This window comes from Baudoinia panamericana (assembly GCF_000338955.1).
Source record: "Baudoinia panamericana UAMH 10762 unplaced genomic scaffold BAUCOscaffold_1, whole genome shotgun sequence".
Classification (NCBI taxonomy): Eukaryota; Fungi; Ascomycota; class Dothideomycetes; order Mycosphaerellales; family Teratosphaeriaceae; genus Baudoinia; species Baudoinia panamericana.
In genome coordinates this window covers 1,036,168-1,056,056 of record NW_006911257.1, presented here as the reverse complement: position 1 = coordinate 1,056,056, position 19,889 = coordinate 1,036,168, and the positions used below count along the sequence as shown (strand labels likewise).

Here is a 19,889-nt window from a genome sequence, read left to right as displayed (position 1 = left end):
GTGCTGCGTACATGACACAGACATTTCAAGAACATGACCGTTGCAACACTCGACATACCGTGTCGCTGGCTGTTATTGGTATCTCAACCCGTGCACGGCGGATCGTGGTGATGGTGGGTGGTTCTGCTTGTTGTGTAGCCCTTGCACTGCTCTACTTACACTCGCCGTCACGTGAAATGCGATTTCCGGTAAGGAGCAACCGCTCCCTGCAACAGTGTCGAACATTTCCACGCCACGAGAAAGAGTACAGCATTAGGCTCGTCACGGAGATCGGTTTCTGCTGCTATGATGCTCTTTTAGATACTCAATGCTCCCCGCTATGCCTCAACCGCTACCGCCATTGCGGCGCTGCTTCGACTCGAGTTTGGCCACACCGGCAGAACAGGACCATACTCGGCTTGTTAGGCAGCGCCCGCCCTCTTGCCTGCAGTGACTCGGCGATGTGGTTGAGGTAGATGCGGCACAGATTGCTCGACGGTCTCCACCACAAGCCCTCCAGTCTCTTACGGGCTCACGCTCACGATCAGCATGCATCAAGCACTCCCTCACGCCATCTCTCCGATCTTGCTCAAGCCCTTCAAACTTCCCAGACTCAGTGCCAGCCCTTGACTGCGACTCCGAATCCGCATAAAGCCCGTGACGAGGCTACTCTCCCCGTCCTTCTCCACGCTCAAGTTCGCCAAAGCATCCTCACCTACACATACAACGTATCAGCGACGTTCACACAAACGCATGCGGGGGCGTATAGACTTACCGAACACGCTTCGCGCATACAGATTCGCGGACAAGAACTGACAATCTCCCGAAAGGCTGGCCTCGGGAGTAAGGCAGCTCATGTTCGTGACCTTCATCAACCGCTGCAAAAAGTCCCTCAGGCCCTTCCCGTCCGGCATTTTCGTGGAGATGTTGATTTTGTTTTCCCACTCGAATTCCGTCCACATCGTCCGGAATTGCGCCTCGGTGCACTGGGCTGGGTGTATGTAATCCATGATGTCGACGTGTACGTCGTTGAGGATGACCACATTGCTCTCCGTACTCGACGGGCCGTCGTACACCACATTGCCAAAGATCACGCCCGTGTCTGTAGAACTGACCTTGACCGTCGCCTGAACGTTGAGGAAGTCAAGAGCGGGCAGGTTCTGCGTGGTGGGTCGCTCGACGACTTTCAGATCGCCTAGCGTAGCAAACTCCACGGACAGATTCTGCAGCGTTTCGCGCGTTTGATTGACGAGGAGGACGTCGAGTATGATGTCGAATTGGTGAACCTGGACGTAAGCTTCGGCGTAGACGGGGTCAGAGAAACCGGTCAGCTGCACGACTCTGCTCAGCTTGCTCGTGAGATTCTCCGCCGCAGATGCATCGCCTCCCGTCGCCTTCTCGACGTCCTCGGTCACGTCGTCTGCTCCGTCAAGCATGTTCTTCTTGCTAAGCTGACGGATAGAGACCACATCGTCGACTTGGACCGCACTCTTCGCCTTGAGCACGTCTTCTTTCTCTTTCCGCTTCCGCTCCTCCACTTGCACCATGTCTCGGAAGGCTTTCCGGGTGTCGTCAAGGAACGCGGTTTCGAGGTCTTTCTTCTGCGCAAACTCTGCGAGACTGCGCACGCAGCTCATAATACGGTCCACGGAGTCTTCGTCGATGGGTGCTTTCACGAAATGCGACTGACCTGCGCGGATTATGCTGATCATAATCAACATTGCCTCCGCCTTCAGCGCGTTCGTCCGTGCTTTGTCGTTGGAGATTTCGGAATGTCTCATGACTAATTTGGTGAGGGTGGACGAGAGGACAGTGGCTAGATAGAAGTCTCCGTCCAGTATGAGCTGCCGAAGGGGCGGTTTCGAAGCCGCCTTTACAGCGTCCAGCTTCGCCTGTGTGCTGGCTTGACTCGTGAGTGCCGTTTGCGTGGCGTACGTACCATCCGCTAGGACTCTCGAAGCCGTTGACGCTGCGGCCGGTCTAGGATGGCCGTTGGTTTGCGTTAGATCGACTGCAGGCTCCGTCTCGCCGTCGGGCTGCTCTTCGAGTAAGCGCGCCTCTGATGCTACGATCGGCACCTCGCCTAGACTCGCCCGTATCCGCTTCCAGGCGTCGCGGATATCTTTCTCTTCGAGCGAGTACTCCCCGATAATCCATAGTGCACCCCTGTAAACTTTACCAGCTCGCACCTCGCTAAGCGTGGCTACCAACCTTTCCACGATTCCTGAGCGCATCTTTGGGAAGCGCTCAACAACCTCCTTCACAAAGCTGATTACATCCACCGCCGACGCATTGTTAAAGTCGGATATGAAGTCCATCAATAAGCCGACAACGCTCTGCGCGACCTCTGAGAATTTGATGGCGCATTGGTGGATGCTGTGGATAAGGAGAGACCGGTACTCGGTATTCTTTTCGTATGCTTGCTCGTCAACAGTCTTAGAGAGCTCTTTCTTGAGCAGCATGACCACTTCCTCTACGTTTCTGCTGCTCACCATCTCCATAGCCAGCTCGAGTGCTTTTCTTCGCACATCTAGATCAGGCGATGACAGCACGCGAAGTATCTCCATGGTCAGGTCGTCGAGCACGCCTTCATTCGCTTGCCGTAACTGGTTGACCTTCTCCAGCACAATGAGCTTCACGTTGTTGTCCGACTCCTTGATACTGAGCTCAATGAACTTGCCAGCTGCTGCTTTTACTGCGACAGGGTTGTTCGTGAGCGCCGTCAGACTCGAGGCCGCTTCATATACTACTGTGCTCTCCTTTGCTTCCAGCAAATCGAAGATAAGTCGTAGGTACCGTGCCTTGTTCTGCTGGTTTTGTACAGCGTCCTTGCGAATGAACTCCAGCTCCACCAGTTGCAACAGCTCGCTTGCATTTGGTATGCCCTCAAAGACGCCTGACAGATACTCCAGCGCTTTTTCGTGGCTAATGCTGAGAAGCGCAGCAAAAGCATTCCGCTTGCATGTGTTGTCGCTCTCGCCTTCGAGGAAAGTCTGGATCAGCTCTGGCGCATCCGGCATGAGGTGCTCGGAATGCTGGAAGATGGATGCGATGGCGAAGACGGCATTCTTCCGCACATAGCTGTGTCTGTGCTCCAAGCACGCTCGTGCAGGCGCAAGCAACGGCTCTAGAAGCTCCGGTTCCCGCAGCTTGCAAAGGAATCGCAACGTGTTGCCTCGAATGTACTCGTTCGCGTGCTGTAGGTCCATCCGGATGCCGTTACACACCAGAATCATCTCTTGCTTCAGCTTGCCGCTCAAGTCCAGTTTCGGGCAGACTTCGTAGTACAGATACAGCAGCTTCTTGAGCTGCTTACTCCGGCTAGGCATCACGAAGCGGATGATGTGCATAAGAAGGTTCGGCATAGGGTCGCCATTAAGCATAATCGTCAAGATGCGCTTCATCGTCTCCACCTTGGTGTCATCGGAGCCCTTCTCAAGCTGATTCTTGAGGTCTTGTTGGGACGGTTGGTCGGCGGTGTTGTCCTGATGGACCAACGAATACGAGCTTTCTAAGAAGGTCGCCATGGTGGGGGATCAGGTCGTATATTCCCTTTCAGGTTGTCCGAGCCCAAAAGACCAAGCTTCCTTTGCGGCAGAGTAGTATGGTGTGTCAAGGCCAGCTCTCTCTGGCACAATACGCCAGTCTCCGCTTTCCAGCTGCCTCACTTTCTGCCAAGGTTAACTTCCAGCAGTGTCAGGCATTGATTGCTTGTGCCAGGTCTGAGGCCAGGCCAATCGTCCAGGTCAGGTGCTCAAGGTGTAATCCGCGATCGTGTTGGCGTCTCAAGCTACATGTATCCATTGATGTGGACCCTTCCTCACTTCCGTTCCCCGTGTCCAGAAAGTTTTGGCTTGGCAGCGACAGCCATCGCGCTAGCTCAGCCCTACGCGCAACTACAAGAACCGACAGTTATCAAGCTTACGACATATCTCAATAGACCATCTAAGTCCACCGCCATGGCAGCCACAGGCGAGCCGTTCTACGTGCGCTACTAGTACGTGTACTCAAAGTAGATTGTGTCCTAAACGCTAACCGTGTTCCAGCTCTGGACACTCTGGACGATTTGGCCACGAATTCTTGGGTATGCTTGCCCTGTTTCAGCACGTTGATGAGCTTGCAAGCATACTGAACTTTGGGCAGAGTTCGACTTCCGTGTAGTCGGCGATGGCCGCTCAGCGATAGCGCGATATGCCAACAATTCGAATTATCGCAACGATTCGCTCATCCGGAAAGAAAGTGCGCAATCACCCAGAATGAACAACGCGCATGTACTGATTTACGTGAAATTATAGTGTGCGTGAGCTCTCTCATGGTCGAGGAGATCAAGCGCATCATCAAGGAGAGTGAGATCATGAGGTGAGTCTGTGCATCAGCGACATTGCCGGCAACTGCACTTGATCATACGTACTAACAGCGACCAGGGAAGACGACACCAAATGGCCACAGAAAAATAAGGACGGAAGACAGGAGCTTGAGATCAGGCTCGGAAGCGAGCACATCTCCTTCGAGGTACCGCAGCTTCCCATCTTGTGCGCCGATGAACGAGCACGTTCTGACTGTTTATCTAGACCGCCAAGATTGGCTCGCTCGTCGATGTGAACGAGTCCGAAGACCCAGAAGGTCTACGCGTCTTCTACTACCTTGTCCAGAACCTAAAGGCGCTTGTGTTCTCGCTTATCTCGCTGCACTTCAAGGTAAGCGGCGCAACATCGTTGTTTCTGGGGCTCACCGATTCTTACTGTGCTTTCGCAGATCAAGCCAATCTAATTAGGGGGCCGCGGGCGGTCACTTGCGCCCGCAATATGACTGAGGCAACTGATACGATGGTCGTTTGACCACAAGGCTTGCGCAAAGTGCTATGCATGGCGACTGCATACGCGTTGTTATCAGCGTTGCCTTCACTCGAGGGAGCAGGCTGCTCCCCGCTGCAGAGACCAAGCGAGGTGTAAGTGATATGTTATTCGAATACAGACGAGAAGACTGATTCGGTTATACAGCTTCTCACGATAGATGTTGGCAGCAGAACTTGCGTCTTCTTGCACCCGAGGAGGGCTTCGCAACAGGTCATGATAGAGCAGATTGGCAATGAGCGCCCAAGCTTCGCAGATGGCGCTTGTTCTGACGGCGTAAGGTCGCTAACCATAAGCACAACTTTCCAGACGGAAGAAATTACCCCACCCAGCTGGCGTGCCGTTCCACAACGCCAGCGCTATGCGATCCAAAACAATGCACGCTTCTCCGTCATTCAGCGCCATACGGAGCAAAACCAGTCACAGCATAAAGGGGCCAACTCATTTACCCAGGATCTTATTGATCTTCGCCACCATGTCCTCGATCTTGTACGGCTTGCTTATCACCTACGGAGACAGCACTGTTAGCTTCCACGCCCGCATCTCAGTCATTAGGAAGGCTTGACTTACGTCGTCCATGCCACTGCTGATCATTTCATCCTGCTGTGCTCCCCTCACATTCGCAGTCACGCCCAGGATTGGCAGCCGCTCGATCTCGCCCTTGTTCTGCATCTCCCGGATCGCTTTTGTCGCAGCATTACCGTCCATTACCGGCATCTCCTGATCCATTAGTATCACGTCAAACAAGCCATCGTCTCCACCAGAAGTTCTCGGGCCTTGGCGGACTAGATCCACAGCAACTTGCCCGTTATCTGCCGTGGTGACGGAGAAGCCTTTGGCTTGCAACTTGCGATTGACGATGCGCTGATTTATCACATTGTCCTCCACGAGCAGAACCCGCGTACGTCCATTCGCTGTCGGCTCGACACGGTGGCCATTTGGTGATTCTTTGGGACTGGCAGCCTTGCTCTGCTTCTCGCTTTCTTCACGCTGCGCGGGTGAATCATACTTTGGTTCCTTCTCCTCTTCGACTTTTTCAGCCACTTCGGCAGTCTTATCGTATCGATCACTCTGATGCTGGTGCGGGTGTGGCGCGCAGTCCTGCGTATCTTCCACTGGAGGGTTCTTTAAGCTCTCCGGTGCTGTTCCGGAGTCGATGTTCTGCTCCGTGTCGTTGCCTAGCTGCTTGACTTGAGTCTTCCACTGCCCCTCAGTCACAGACTGCTCCTCCGGTCGACCGTCAAAATCACTTGGCTGCGAAGATCGGCGCACTTTGAAGAAGAACCCGAAGGTGCTACCGTGGCCTTCTTTAGAGCTGACGCCAATCTCTCCGCCGTGCAGATGGCAAAGCTTGCGGCTTATATTTAGACCGAGGCCCGAACCGCCATACATTTCGCCAGTCTTTGGTGTAGCTTGCCTGAAGCGCTCGAAGAGGCGTTTCTGACCTTCGTCGGAAATACCAATCCCCGTATCTTTCACGGCGATCAACATGTATAGTGCTTCGCCATCACCCCAGTCGGCGGAGTTCGTGTGGTCCATTCGATATGCTAAGTCGTCGGAACTGAAGAACACAACCTCCGGAGGATAGCTTGTCGGACGCTCATGGCTTGCTCCAATGCTAACCACAACCTTCTTCTCGCCCTCACTTTTCGCGGTGAACTTGATCGCGTTGGACACCAGGTTGATAAGGACCTGACCAATCCTAGCCAAATCCGCCATCACCCAGTCAACTTCGTACTCCACGTATGAAGTGTCAATACGATAGCCGAAAGTCATGTTCTGCTTCCGGAACTCCGGCTGGAAGATCTTGAGGGAATTGGCCAGTTGTCTACTTGGTTGAGACGAGCGTGGTACTAGTGACAACATCGAAGCATCTAGTTTCGAGAAGGACAGTACATCATCCACAATGTTCCTTTGATGATCGATGCAGAGGTTGATCGTTTCGACCGCGTCTTTAATCGCTGCTATGTCGATGTTGTGTTCGTCTTGTATGGCTTCTTCGATATCTTCAGAGCAGTGAAGTACAGCAGAGAGCGGGTTACGGATTTCGTGAGAGATCATGTCAATAAAGCGCTCCTGCTGCTCTTTGCGCTCCAGCGCTTCCTTGGCAGCTTTGCGCTCACTGATCTCGGCACCCTTCTCGGAGCTGATGTCGACAATGCTGCAAATGAAGCCACCGTACTCCCGTAGGCTGATGTGCTGCAGGTTGTCGTCGCCAAGAGGGGTCAAAAGTAATAGACGCCACCGAGAATCACCACCTTGTGCGCGGAATTCTGTGCGAAGCTGCTGTTGGGAGACGAAAGCGTCGTGATACGCATTCATGACTCGGTCGTAGTCGTCCGGATGAATACTTGCAGGCCACGATTTGAATGACTGATCGTCGCCATGGTGGGTGGTGAGCTCGTAGAAATGTTGGTTTACGAAAATCGCTTGTGCGGTGTGATCCAGAATGGCCAGGCCGGAGGGCAACATCTCGGCAAAGCGATGAAAGAAGGGATGTTCGTCCAGGGGGACGTTGTCAACTACTTCCCCTAACTTGGACAGATCCATTTGATGGTTTTCTGAAGTGTCGAGGTCTTGGTGGCCAAAGGTAGCTTCCTTACCTCCAGCATGGGACTGCTCTCGCCGGTCATCGTCATGAGGTCGGGGCACGAGTTGGGCCAACAATCCAGCCGGCCCTTTCTGGGTGCCTTGGGCGAAAAGCGGACTGAGAAGAACAAAGTACTTCTCATCCTCCTCCGCAGCGGTACGCAAAAGCGTTCTGCTCGGGATCTTCTGCGGTCTGCCACCACGCAATGCATTCGTGAGCGCCCGGAATCCATCAGCACTCAGCTTGCCACGCTGTCGTTGACCCTGCTCAGTGGTTCCTATTATATCGGTCCAGGCGGCGTTGCACAGTGAGATCAGTTCCTCGCCCCAGTATATGCAAGCCGGGTGAACAAAAGAGTCCAATGTCAATGTGAATGCTTGGAGTGTAGGCGACCAAGTCTGTGGCTCGCCAAGCGCGCAGTCTGCCCACTGCGATGCATCGCCGGGAAGAGGGTTAACAAATGCTCCGCCATCGGCTTCAGCGTCCGATGGTTGCTGTTGCTGTTGCCCTTCGTTCTGCTGCTGTAGGCCGGTATCAGAGGACGAGATACTGCGGGGGATCTCCGGCTTCTTCTTCATTAAGCTGTCGCCGGAAACGAAACCCTCCGTTGAAGCCTCGCTTGTCTGCTGCGGCATTGCAAGCGAGACAACAGCGCATGCGAGTGTGGCTCTTCATGATGATCGCGAGCCCGCGAACCTTGACTTTGCCGTCGGCAAGTCCATTTCAGATCGACGATGCAGCCCGCAACACGGGTGTGACGTTGTCATCTTGTCACGTGCGCAAGTTGCCTAGGGTCTAGAAAGGCGCCACTCTTTGGCTTCAGCCGTGAGCCCGTCAATGTCGCGAAACCCTTACTATTTCTATGCTGTGCCAGTGGAACTTCTCATACCCTTGAGAGTGCTTGGGCGCGTGGCAACGCAGCGTTCTGTGACCCAACATGAGTGTGAGGAGCTTGCTGTCCGTTCTTCAACATCATCTGCGTGCGAGTGCTGATGCAATAGCATGTGCTGAGATGCCTACATGCTCCGTCCTTACCCCTGCTCCAACTCCCTGTGAGAAAACGGGCGAGGCTCGTCCATACAGTCTTTCCCACGGTAGCAGGATCGTTTCTTTCTGCAGCCATATGCTGGGCTACATAAATCGCAGATGGCAGGAGGGAGCGTAGCGCTGCAACAAGCCTATACTTCAGACCATGGAAACACAAGACTGCATCCTCGACCGTACCTTGTGCGCACGCTCGATCCTCGGCAAGTCTCACCAGAGTGCCCGACCCGGGGCTGTTTGTGATATGTTCGCGTTGCTGGGCCATACATACCGCTTACATTCCAGTCTTCCTTGCCGACCGCATGTTTTCAACTCTATCCGAACGTCGCACACGACTGTCATGACGTCCACATTCAAATTACCAGATCCTGACGATATCTGATCCCGTGCCCAATTGAATATCCACGACTTTTGTTCTACACACTCGTTACGTTTTGCTCCTAGTGTAATGCGTCTATCAACGTTACTTGTCGTCTTGGCCACATCCTACGCGTCAGCGAGATCAAACCGCTTCAATGGACGAGAGGAGCATGCAACGAGTGGCGGTATTGGGGGAGTGAGACCGATCGATCGTCTTAATAGGCGTACCAATAACAATCAGATCTCTGAGCTAGACTGCGAACCGGTCGGCGAAAGCCTTAATCTCAAGCCAGCACCGATACGTTTTGAAGATGCAGCTGTGCAGGCAGAGTTCGCTGGTCTCGCTCATCTTCTTATTGAGCAACGAGGAGAATGGACACGAGAACGTCGGCTTCGAGACACTGCCAAATGATCCTGACGTCAACAACCCGCTTAGTCCTACGTTTCAGAGCGTTCGAGGCGATCCCGCAACTGGGAAGCAGACATCCACGCCAGAAGGACTTGCCGCGAAGCCTGCTAGTGGCGCCACAGTCAACGGGAGCAAGCAGCAGGTCAATAGCGTACAGGATCCTGGAGTCAAATTGGGGTAGTAGCCAACCCGAAGAACAAGGCTGTTATAGCAAATGACCCTGCCAGCACTTGTCCATTGACAGGTTTACACCATGACCATGATGCCAAGCACATATACGTCCACCATCTATCCAGTAAGTGGTGCGTTGGCTTATCGAGTTGCGTCCCGCTATAGTTCCACCCACTTCTAGACAATTACAAGCCCACCGACTACGTCCACGGCATACACAACAACAGCGTCACAATCAGCATGTACGGAGACGAATGCGATATATCCTTGCGCATTGGGCTACCATTGCGTGGAGGTTGCGGCTTGCGAATGGGAATGCGTGCCTTTGGCTGCAACGGCTGCGGCGGGTCCCTGAGTTGCTTCGTCACCTTCGTAGACGGATCGATGGCGTTTGAAAGAAACATGGTTGTGGGCAGAGAGTTCTGTTCCTGAGTCGATGAAACTGTTGATGTAACGACTAATGGTTATCTATAGTTGACGCGTTTAGTAAATTGGCGCGCGTAGCGAGCTCTGACCCAGCTTGATCATCCGCACAAAGACGGCACTGGAATGACTCTAGTCGCACAAGTACGGCCTTTGATGCTCATACTTTTTTTCATTGTCTATGGCCGATCCCCAGGTCCTCTCCGCAGTCAAGTCCACTTGCCGATGCGCGCTGCGGAGACGACAGCCAACCAGAGACAACACTCCAAACGCATTGCATGATTCACGCCGACCTCGGTGCGGACAATTGTTCCACGAATAAGTTGGTCCTCTCATATGTTTGTCGGTTCCCAAGAAGTTGTCCCAGTACAGACTTCAAACAAATCGCGACCATTTGCCATCCGCAATCATGTCTCCAATCGCGATACCTGGGAAGCACGAATATAGCATAGCTTGCATGCCGGCAGATGGCATCGGTCCAGAAGTCATTGGCGCAGGTGTTGAGGTGCTCAAAACCATGAGCGAGGCATCCTCGGGCGCCTTTACATTTCAATTTGAGGACTACGACTGGAGCAGCGACACATACAAGAAGCTGGGCAAATACATCCCAGACGGAGGCCTTGAAGACCTTCGACGACACGATGCGATTCTCTTTGGCGCAGTGGGAGCTCCTGGTAACGCCTTGCGTATATTTAGTGGGACGGTATACGCAGCCTACTGACCCATCGTAGACGTACCCGATCACATCAGTCTGTGGGGCCTACGATTAGCCATATGTCAACCTTTCCAACAATATGCAAACGTACGACCGACGAAGATTCTACGCGGTACCGAGTCACCTCTGCGTAAAGCAAAGACGGGTGATCTGGACTGGGTCATTATCCGCGAAAACAGCGAAGGCGAGTATGCTGGCCAAGGAGGTCGATCGCATCGCGGCCAACCCTGGGAGACGTCCACCGAGGTCAGCATCTTTACTCGCCACTGCGTAGAACGCCTCATTCGTTTCGCTTTCGAGATCGCACAAAAGCGGCCGAAGAAGCACATCACCGTAGTGACCAAATCGAACGCACAGCGGAATGGTATGGTGATGTGGGATGAGATTGCTTACGAAGTCGCCAAAGACTTCCCGGACGTTCAGATGGACAAGATGCTCGTTGACGCAATGACCTGTCGGATGGTACTGCAACCGAACTCGATTGACACGATTGTGGCTACTAACCTCGTAAGTCTCCCGCGGCAATCGTCAGAAAGCAGAAAGCTGACCCTCATGCAGCATGCGGACATTCTCAGCGACCTAGCTGCAGCATTAGCAGGCTCTATCGGGATAGCACCGACATCAAATCTGGACCCGACTCGGAAGAATCCGAGCATGTTTGAGCCAATCCACGGCTCAGCATTCGACATCACCGGCAAGGGCGTTGCAAATCCCGTGGGCACCTTCTGGACAGCGGCAGAGATGTTGAGGTGGTTGGGTGAGGAGCAGGCGGCTGACGTGCTGATGGAGTGTATCGAGAAAGTCTGCGAAGCTGGTATTCTGACTCGTGATCTCGGCGGTACTGCTGGCACCAAAGAGGTCACCAACGCTGTGTGTGAGGAGGTACGCAAAGCGTATGGGCGGAAAAGGGGTGATTAGCCAGCTTCATCCCTTCCCAGGATGTCGTTGATGTACATTTCGTCTCCGGCCACGAGAATGCAAGGCCGCTGCGTTGGCAGCGCCCCGACTGCTCGATTTTACAGCATGACGTTGCGAAAGCGTTGGTCAACAGAGTGACGCCTTGCCGGTCACCTAGTCACTGAAAGCCATTGCTTGCAATGTTGTTGTGTCCGTGATCGTGAGGTTGCGAGAGACCAATCAGTGCAAATGGAAGCGAGCAAGCGTTTGGAGCCTGGCGGGGCAAGCTGATGCCTCATGCTGTTCAAACTTCCATCTGAACCAATATGAAAGCCTCACCTTGACTGTACTCGCATCTCCACTGAGTGATCCGGAGGGTGAGATATTTGACTGACCATGTCGGCGTCAACTCCTACCCGGCCGAAGCGAAGTCGAACCTCGTCCTCGCTGTCTGTACGCCGCTCAGTGACGGTACCGAAAACCGAGGTCACCATCAACGTTTACGACCTCCTTCCAGTACGTCCGGCCCTTGCACGATTTTATCCTGAAGAGCGCTAACTGACAACTCAGCCATAGCCTGGTCGACTCTCGTCCTTCCTTTGGACCATTGGTGGCAGCCTTCTCCATTCTGGCGTTGTCATCAATGGCCGAGAGTATGCATATGGTGGGCATAACCGCCGCAATACTACCGGAGTCTACTACACAAAGCCACGGCTAGAGCCACCAGGAGGTACCTTTCGTTGCAACATCTTGCAAGGCTTCACCTTCCGTACACAGGCGGAGATTGACAACATCATCCGCTCTGTAAGCGAGCAATTCCTAGGTGAAAGATACAATTTACTGTCGAATAACTGCAATCACTTCACAAATGCCTTGTGCGAGCGATTGACTGGCAAGTATGCTCCTGGCTGGCTCAACCGTGCGGCGGGAATTGGACTGGCATTGCCATGCATGGTACCTAGCGAGTGGGTCAACCCGCCGGATGCCGAGACGGCGGACGGCGAGCTTGTGGAAGATGAAGAGGACGACGATGAGCGGGCAGCAATGCTACAGAGCGACAGGCGGCGAAGAGGAGAGCATAGAAGGCAAGAGAGTGCTCTCCTCTATGACAACCTTATGGAGGGCGGAACCAGGGTCACGTCCGAGCCTAGCACACCGCCAGCCAGGCTTGTCAACGTGCGGGATACTTCAGGGAGAAAAATGCCGGCCGCGGAACGAGCACCTATGCCCAGCAGCAGCAAGCGCTGAACGTCCTACTATCGCTGTTATTTCGCTATCGCTACCTGCGATGAGCCTGCGTGCGCATCATACAGGTCCTGCTGGTCGCCGACGGACCCCAAGTCGTCCGAAATTGCGACTCCGATCTCTGAATCGTCCAACGATTCATCGTCTAGCTCGCCTTCACCATCATTCAGCGCTTTCGAATGATACAGTGACTCTGCCAGTTGCGCCTTGTGCCAGGCCAGGTTACGCTGGTATGCTGTTTTGCTCTCCGCCGCCCCGGGCGACGTTATGCCGCTCGAGAGCTTTCGCAGTACAGACTTCTTTGATCGCGCCAAAGCCATGCTAAGCATCTCGTGAATTCGACCTCGCTGTGGCCCGTCCGCCGTGAGGCCGTACTCCCTGAACCCTAGGCTCAGCGCCGTATGTCCGTCGACAGTCCTGGCGTCAGCTGCGACACCTTTCGAAAGGAGCAGCTCTACCATGTCTGGCCGACAGCTCCAGGCTGCCATATGCAGTGGCCGCCAACCGCGAGTATCGCTCTCTTCGAGCTTGGCGCCGCCTGCGATTAGCATGTGAGCGACATCGTCGTGTCCAAACTCAAGTGCGAGGTGGAGAGGTCGAGAGCCTGAATGAGGCCACCGTATCTCGGCCCAGTAGCCTCGCCTCGCAGCTTGGTTGGTACGCTTCTCCGGCTTGAAGGAGGGCGTGGCCAGCTTTTCCTCTATGCTGATTCCGCGCGTAATGCACTCCGCGACAAGCGCGGCGTGACCGTAAGCAGCGGCCAGATGGATCTATCACGAATGGTCAGTGGGCTTCGCCGTAGGCTGCGCATAGATTGGTCAACCTACCGGCTTCCAGCCATACTTGTTGGACTCCTTTAGCTTTGCACCCTTCTCTAACAGCTTCGCTGTGAGTCTGAGGTCACCCTTCCGCACAGCATGATGAATGGGTTCCTGGCTGTCGGCATCTTTCATCGTCACACTCGCATCTTTATGCGATGCTAGCGCAATGGCGGTGAATGTATGCCCGGCTGCTGCGGCCATGTGCAGCGCGGTCTCTTCTGTCTTCTTCGTTTGTGCCTTCCATGAGGCTTTGAGGCTGAGCAGACGTTCCACCATGGGCTGACGGTCATGCAGAGCTGCGAAATGCAACGGAGTATAGCCTTGAGGACTGCGGTCCTTGAGACTTGCTTTCTCGTTGAGGACGAGCTCCAGCATGGGTAGGCTGCCGCCTTGTGCGGCATAAGCCGTCATTCGCCACGGATCTTTCATCTTCTTGGTCTTGACCCCTTTGGCAAGCAGAGCCTGAGCAGTGGGCGTATCTCCCAGTCTGACCGTCTCCAAGAAGGCAGCAATCAGTGGCTCTTCGTTCGCTTTTCGCAGAGGCACAGCATTGACGAGGGTTAGCACAGTATCCGTATGGCCGCCTGCAACGGCGAGCTGAAGAGGCTGTTGCCCTGCAGCATTACAGTCATCGACATGCGCGCCGGCATCGACGAGCATCTGACAGATCTCGGCATCGCCTTTTCGAGCAGCTAGGTGTAACGCCGAGTTGCCTTCACTATCTTTCAAATGAAGCAGAGCGCCCGCTTGGAGCAGGAGACGGCACGCATCCCATCGTCGATGGCACGCAGCCTCCATGATGGCAGTCCTGCCGGTACGGGTGTCAACTTCGTTGACATTACCAGCGTTGATGAGATGATTGCGGAGCTCCTCGAGTCTGTTCTCCACCACAAGTTTGATAATCCGCGGACTGAAAGGGTTGACGAGTGATGAGCGCGCCGTGTCGCGCCGAACCGCTCTTGGTGCCGGTGTCGTCGATGATGATGGGAGTGCTGCGACATACGCTGGTGGGTTGTCATGGTACGGTTGTATAGGCACCTGGTCGAGCTCGACGTTCAGATAGTCAGACGAGTCGAGCGACTGCAGGCTTTGCGCCAATGGCGACATCTTCTCCATTAACATCAGCGTCGACATCCTGTTCCGAGTCAAGGCCGTAGAAGCACGCGAGTTCCGAGAACCCGACGACAATCCGATACTGATGGCCTGTTGAGCTTGCTTTTGTGAGGATGAGGGTGTAGCAACCGGCCCTGGAGCTGAGGGACCAGAAACGGGTTTACGCCGGATCACCGAAGGTGTACTGTAAGCCACTCCTACCGGCACTGGCGTGTGAGTTAGAGCCGTCGTTGTCTGCGCTTGATGTGAAGAAGTCAATGTTAATGCTTTTGTTCCTGATTCCAACCCCGCGTCGTGCCATGGCTGTGGCGCTGCTTCATTAATGTTGTTGCCTACGCTTCGATCCAATTCTGGATCTGGATCCACAGGTGATGCCAATGGCTCCTCTAGCTCGTCAAAAGACACCTCTGACGGCGAGTCGGGCTCAGACGTATTCGCAGCACCATTAGTGGGAACCACGCGAAGATTAGCCAGAGTTATTGCGCTCGTGGACTCTGCCGTGTTTTGCCTGCTCGGTTGTGGAGTCTCGTCATCTGGAAGGTCGGCTTCCGCAGACATCACCGACGCCATAAAGTTTCTATAGTCTTCAGACTGTGGTTCAGATGGCTGCTCACTGCTTTCCTGCTGTATCACGCTTCTGCGGTCATGTCTCGAAGAAGTTTGCACACGTTGCAGTGATCGAGCGCCTCTCGATAGCTCCTGAACTTCGCGTTGAGCGGCTGTACCAAAAGGCCTAGTTGTAACCCGTCAGCATAGACGTGTGAGACACGTTGGCACAAACGTACAGTTGGCAGACAGTGAGACAGAAGCTCATAAGACTCGCGCACTCTCGTACATCCGTCAAGTGTCTCCTCATACGCCCTTCGCTATAGACGAACTTCGTCTTGACCCATTGGTCACTGCCCGCCTTACCAAGCAGCTTCGCAGTGCGTGGCCCAGTGCGTGTAATAGCCTCGATTTCCTCCTGTAGGCGCTGCAAGGCGGCATTAACCGTCGATACGGCATCACCCAACGACTCCATGAGTTCCGACTTGCTCGCCGGATCGGTATACCATAGCCATTCCTGGATGCGCTGAGTACCGGCCTCGAGAACTTTCACCTGCGATTTGATCAAGGCCAGAGTATTATTGGCGGAGCCATAGCTCTCGGTAAGCTCATCAAGCACAATCAGTATAGTCGCCACGGAGATCAACAATCCAGCGGGATCCATTGCGATTAGTGTACAAGCGTTCGCCGTTCAGCTTTGCAGTAGGTATCGTGCATTTAAATCGCATCCTGCGGACAATCTTCGTACAGCTTTTAGTAACAGCGCCGCCATGTCAAAGCTGTGCCGGAACTGAGCTCGCGACTCCACGCAGTCACGCAGTGTCTCGAGAACGGCTCGGTGAGGATTTCCCGCGAATATTGACCAGCAATGTACACTACATACTGAAGGCACACGAGCCATGATTCTTTCCAACCAGCCAACTATAAACGCGCTACAGTAGCCGGCACGGCAAAGTGGAGAGAAGGATTGACATGGATCACCGTACCTGCAGCTGATTCGGCCGCCAGCAAATTCGGGTGGTTTTCATCCCATTACTTGGTACAGCTATGATTGAATATACAGCATCATTGTTCGGTATGATCAGGCGTGGTTTGCTTCCTCAAGTCTCAGTGATGGATGGTTGACTGAGAGTTAGAAACGTGCGAGATGTGGGCAATGCAAGGTTAAGCGGTGCCGCCTGTGATTGGCTCTAAGCAAGAGCTGGTCAATGCTTGTTAAACGCACTGACACCGGCGCGCCGACGAAGCGCGAACTTGGCTGATTGAGTCTAGGCGCATTGGTTGGTTTGACTGAAGCATCACTCTTCCTCACTCTCCTCCTCAGCTTCAACGACCTCGGCTTCAGCCATAGCAGCTTCCAGCTGCGCATCCAGGTCATCATCGTCACCCCCCGCGTTCGGCACAGCAGCGACGCTTGCCTTCCGATGTGCTCGTGCAGGCGATGGCAGCTCAAAGTCTTCCACGTCCGCATCCTCATCATCCTCCTCACGACTTTGATCATGTCGTCTGCGCCCGTCGTCTGGCACCTCCTGTGCATCCTCGTCACTTCTACCTTCAATCTCAAACTCGCCATCTTCGTCCATACCATCCGGTCGGATAGGCATGGGTGACGCAACCTTGCTGGCCGGGGTGTTTGCAGCCGAGCGTAGACTAATCGGGCCCGTACCCAGCTCGCCAGACAAAGCCAGGGCCATCGCAGTCCTGCTGAAAGACGGCTTCTCCGTAACCGGGGTATCGTTTTCCAGGATGAGCTCACCTGAATCGTCGTCGTAGGATTGTTTCCGTAGAGACGCTTTGCGGTCGAGCTTAATGGACGGTAATGTGGGTCCAGTCTTTGTGGACTTGTTGACAGCCGACTTCTGCGAGGCTGTGGCGGCTGCCTCCTGACCGGCTTTGACACGCTTGAGATTTGGCTTGAGATTTGGCTTGTCAAGCGTAGAGGGTACGATTTTGCGCTTCTTCTGCTGCACGAGGGCAGAGTTGGCCGGGCGCTTCACTGGCCTTGACGATGTTGTGGTGCTTGCTGGTTGCAGTAACGGTGTGTTGGTGAGACTCCGTGGTGCCTCGTTGTTTGTTTGGCGCGCTTTCTGCAGTGGAGCTTCGCTTAGGAAGTGGCGATAATCGAACGGGTTGGCCGGGTCTGCTGGTTGCTGCTCCAAGCTCTCATCTCCACCAGGCCCATCCTCTTCCACCTCGTTCAAAGACAGCTGAGGATACTGCTCCCTCAGCTTCCTCGAATTCGCCTCGTCTGTAGTGCTCGTGAGGTTGAAGCTGTAGACATTACTCAGTCTGTCCAGTGTTGCCAGGTATTCGCTCCCATGTTTTCGCACGTTGAGCACGTAGCTGTTATCCGCCACGTCACATGCGCCGGCATATTTGTACTTCTTGTTCCCATCCTCGATCGCCAGCTGGTGACTGTTCGTGCCCGAGCTCGGTTTGATACTTGCTGTGGCTTTGGGCCCGTCTGCGAATGTCGGCTTGTGGTTCAGTCGTACACTCGTGTAGGACGAAGCCTTGGGCGTGTTCAGAATGCTTTCGCCAAGCCGTAGAGGGTACGTTGACGGTGTTGTAAGATCAATGCTCCGCGCAGGAAGCGCCACTGCTGACGCCGCCATTATCAATACGCACACGGCCTACAGTTACGGCAACAGCAAGCAATATCTGGTGAAGAGGAAAGTAGCCGACGGTTGTCTTCTTTCAGTCTTTGTCTGCCAGCTCGCGTGGCTGACGCTGCGGGACAAGCACATCATGCAGGAACCCCGCAAGCCACGATGCTTATTGTGGAGGCGGGCCGTTCACGAGCGGTAAGCGGGCTATCTTTGGGCACTAGACATCTCCGTTCTGATGACGAAGGACAAGCGAGATCGGCGCATAAGGGAGGCTCAATAGCTTCTTATGGATAGGATATCTGGAATGGACGACATCGACCAGACCAGATCCCTGACGATTATGCTGGATAGTCTAAGCACTCCTAGTATCTCCTTCCATCGCTCTGCGACTGCTATCGCCGCCCACCACCCTCAACACCTTCGTTCCAACCCGGACTAACCTCCTCCCCCTCCCCCTCCCCCTCCCCCTCCGCCACAGCCTCATCTCCCAAAGCATCCGCCCGCATCCCCCTTCCCATCCCCGACTCACTCGTCCACCGCGCAATGTCTTCCTGGGTGGCTTTTCGCTGCGGCCGTCGCTGTTGCTTCATCGCTTGCGCCAGCGCTCTGGGTCCGGGTCGAGTTTGGCGAAAATACTCCACTTCCTCTTCGGACATTTCGTGCGGGGTTTCTGCGCCGTCGACGGCGTCGGCGGGAGACTCTGTGCTTTCAGAAGGGTGGTGCGGCTGGAGGTAGGGGGGGATTGAGGAGAGTGTAGGTTGGTCTGCCGTGCCTCCTGTGTTGGAAGCTTCCTGACTCGCGTCGGTGGGTTGATGTGATGCTGGAAGGGGGAGTGGCGCAGGATGATCCTCTTTTTGCTGCTCCTCCACCACGTCTGCTTGAGTGTTTTCCTCGGCGGGAGGAGGCAGGCTATCCGCAGCCTGCTGCGTCTGACTCCGTCTAGGGAAGCGCTCGTGATCATGATTGCTCGCTTCACTACCACCTCCTGCCGCTCACTTCCTCACCGGTGGAATGAGAGGACTCTGGGGCCGCTCTCCCTTTTTCAGAAACGCACTCAGCGTGTTCCGCCGTTGCAGATCCCCAAGTATGGGAGAATTTTGGGCCTCCTGCTCCGCCCGCTGCCGCTTTAGCTCACTCCATGTCCGGAGCTGATTCTCCAACAAATACTTCCCGCTATCATCACTCTTCCGCATAATGATAAATTCGCAGTGATTGATGTTCCTTAGATCCTCAAAGTACTCCACGCTCCAGTGATACCACTTCATCAGGAAAACCCTCGTCATTAAGCCATGCGTCACCAGCACACATACAGAAGGGAAATCCTTCTCCCCAAACTGCCGCCACAAGCTCTCGTTGAACCCTGAGATACGGTCATATGCATCAGCCGCACTCTCGCCATTCGGGATGCGGTAGAAGAAATGGCCGTAATCCGCTCGCTCCGCCCACATCCGTTCCATCTCCCCGCTGCCGGGCTGGAAATTGCCAAAATCTTGTTCCCTTATCCGCGGCTCCTCGTACACTTTAATCCTCGTGCGACTGAAGGGTGAAGGGATGCTATCCGGGTCATCCGGATCGTGTCGGGCGGTCAGAGTGGAGAGTAAGGCCTCCGTCGTCTCGCGCGTGCGGCGGTAAGGGGAGGTGTAGATTTGCAGGGTGTCGTCGGGTTTGAGGAGGTTGCGGAGGCGGCGGCCTGCATCTTCTGCCTATGGAGTCAGTTAACCCATCAATCGATCAATCAATGCGTATACATTGACACGGAGATATGTACCTGCTTCCACCCTTCATCGGTCAGTTTGACGCGATGGTCGGGGATGACTTGATGGATTTCGCGGTTCTTGTTGCCTTCTGATTGAGCGTGCCGGATGAGGATAATGAGGCGTGGCTTGCCCATAGTCGATCTTGATATCGAAAGAGGATTGAGGGTAGTGCTTGCCTTTCTGACCTCGCCGTTGAACGCAGTGGTGATGCATACCCAACACGCTATCTAGCCAACCGGAGCAGCATGAAGTGGAATCGACATGTGCGATGATATTTGACAATCCTAGCAACCCGTGCTTTTTGGCCTTACTTGTTCCGAAGGAACCACAACCCTCATTCGTCCATATCCGCAAACG

At 54.4% G+C, this 19,889-nt stretch overlaps 10 protein-coding genes across 10 annotated transcripts; 4 read left to right on the top strand and 6 right to left on the bottom strand.

The window, feature by feature from the left end:
• Positions 1-101: 101 nt before the first annotated feature.
• Positions 102-3,784, bottom strand: BAUCODRAFT_29226 (uncharacterized protein). Its single transcript, XM_007673843.1, has 2 exons — positions 755-3,784; positions 102-694 (listed from the first exon to the last, which is right to left on the bottom strand). The coding sequence occupies exons 1-2, from the start codon at positions 3,504-3,506 to the stop codon at positions 546-548; spliced, it is 2,901 nt and encodes a 966-aa protein (XP_007672033.1). The 5' UTR covers positions 3,507-3,784; the 3' UTR covers positions 102-545.
• Positions 3,785-3,898: 114 nt separating this feature from the next.
• BAUCODRAFT_29225 (uncharacterized protein) lies at positions 3,899-4,926 on the top strand. The gene is made up of 7 exons (XM_007673842.1): positions 3,899-3,976; positions 4,026-4,063; positions 4,123-4,218; positions 4,275-4,338; positions 4,404-4,491; positions 4,551-4,676; positions 4,735-4,926. Exons 1-7 carry the CDS (start codon positions 3,939-3,941, stop codon positions 4,747-4,749), a joined length of 465 nt encoding a protein of 154 aa, XP_007672032.1. The 5' UTR covers positions 3,899-3,938; the 3' UTR covers positions 4,750-4,926.
• Positions 4,927-5,273: 347 nt separating this feature from the next.
• Positions 5,274-7,304, bottom strand: BAUCODRAFT_100388 (uncharacterized protein; the record flags this gene model as incomplete). The annotated part of the gene is made up of 2 exons (XM_007673841.1): positions 5,274-5,339; positions 5,403-7,304. The coding sequence occupies 2 exons, from the start codon at positions 7,302-7,304 to the stop codon at positions 5,274-5,276; spliced, it is 1,968 nt and encodes a 655-aa protein (XP_007672031.1).
• Positions 7,305-8,291: 987 nt separating this feature from the next.
• Positions 8,292-8,771, bottom strand: BAUCODRAFT_29223 (uncharacterized protein). The gene has a single exon (XM_007673840.1). It carries the CDS (start codon positions 8,729-8,731, stop codon positions 8,306-8,308), a length of 426 nt encoding a protein of 141 aa, XP_007672030.1. The 5' UTR covers positions 8,732-8,771; the 3' UTR covers positions 8,292-8,305.
• A 51-nt stretch (positions 8,772-8,822) lies between these two features.
• Positions 8,823-9,422, top strand: BAUCODRAFT_186673 (uncharacterized protein). Its single transcript, XM_007673839.1, has one exon. It carries the CDS (start codon positions 8,915-8,917, stop codon positions 9,236-9,238), a length of 324 nt encoding a protein of 107 aa, XP_007672029.1. The 5' UTR covers positions 8,823-8,914; the 3' UTR covers positions 9,239-9,422.
• A 438-nt stretch (positions 9,423-9,860) lies between these two features.
• On the top strand, positions 9,861-11,724 carry BAUCODRAFT_100383 (uncharacterized protein). Its single transcript, XM_007673838.1, has 3 exons — positions 9,861-10,503; positions 10,561-11,051; positions 11,103-11,724. Exons 1-3 carry the CDS (start codon positions 10,239-10,241, stop codon positions 11,460-11,462), a joined length of 1,116 nt encoding a protein of 371 aa, XP_007672028.1. The 5' UTR covers positions 9,861-10,238; the 3' UTR covers positions 11,463-11,724.
• A 45-nt stretch (positions 11,725-11,769) lies between these two features.
• BAUCODRAFT_100381 (uncharacterized protein) lies at positions 11,770-12,689 on the top strand (the record flags this gene model as incomplete). The annotated part of the gene is made up of 2 exons (XM_007673837.1): positions 11,770-11,957; positions 12,018-12,689. The coding sequence occupies exons 1-2, from the start codon at positions 11,838-11,840 to the stop codon at positions 12,687-12,689; spliced, it is 792 nt and encodes a 263-aa protein (XP_007672027.1). The 5' UTR covers positions 11,770-11,837.
• Positions 12,690-12,706: 17 nt separating this feature from the next.
• On the bottom strand, positions 12,707-15,830 carry BAUCODRAFT_20857 (uncharacterized protein; the record flags this gene model as incomplete). The annotated part of the gene is made up of 3 exons (XM_007673836.1): positions 12,707-13,456; positions 13,514-15,353; positions 15,406-15,830. The coding sequence occupies 3 exons, from the start codon at positions 15,828-15,830 to the stop codon at positions 12,707-12,709; spliced, it is 3,015 nt and encodes a 1,004-aa protein (XP_007672026.1).
• Positions 15,831-16,147: 317 nt separating this feature from the next.
• On the bottom strand, positions 16,148-17,897 carry BAUCODRAFT_186635 (uncharacterized protein). Its single transcript, XM_007673835.1, has one exon. It carries the CDS (start codon positions 17,779-17,781, stop codon positions 16,465-16,467), a length of 1,317 nt encoding a protein of 438 aa, XP_007672025.1. The 5' UTR covers positions 17,782-17,897; the 3' UTR covers positions 16,148-16,464.
• A 981-nt stretch (positions 17,898-18,878) lies between these two features.
• Positions 18,879-19,666, bottom strand: BAUCODRAFT_46450 (uncharacterized protein; the record flags this gene model as incomplete). Its single annotated transcript, XM_007673834.1, has 2 exons — positions 18,879-19,478; positions 19,544-19,666. Coding segments are annotated over 2 exons (723 nt in total), but the record flags the coding sequence as incomplete, so codon positions are not given.
• Positions 19,667-19,889: the final 223 nt, after the last annotated feature.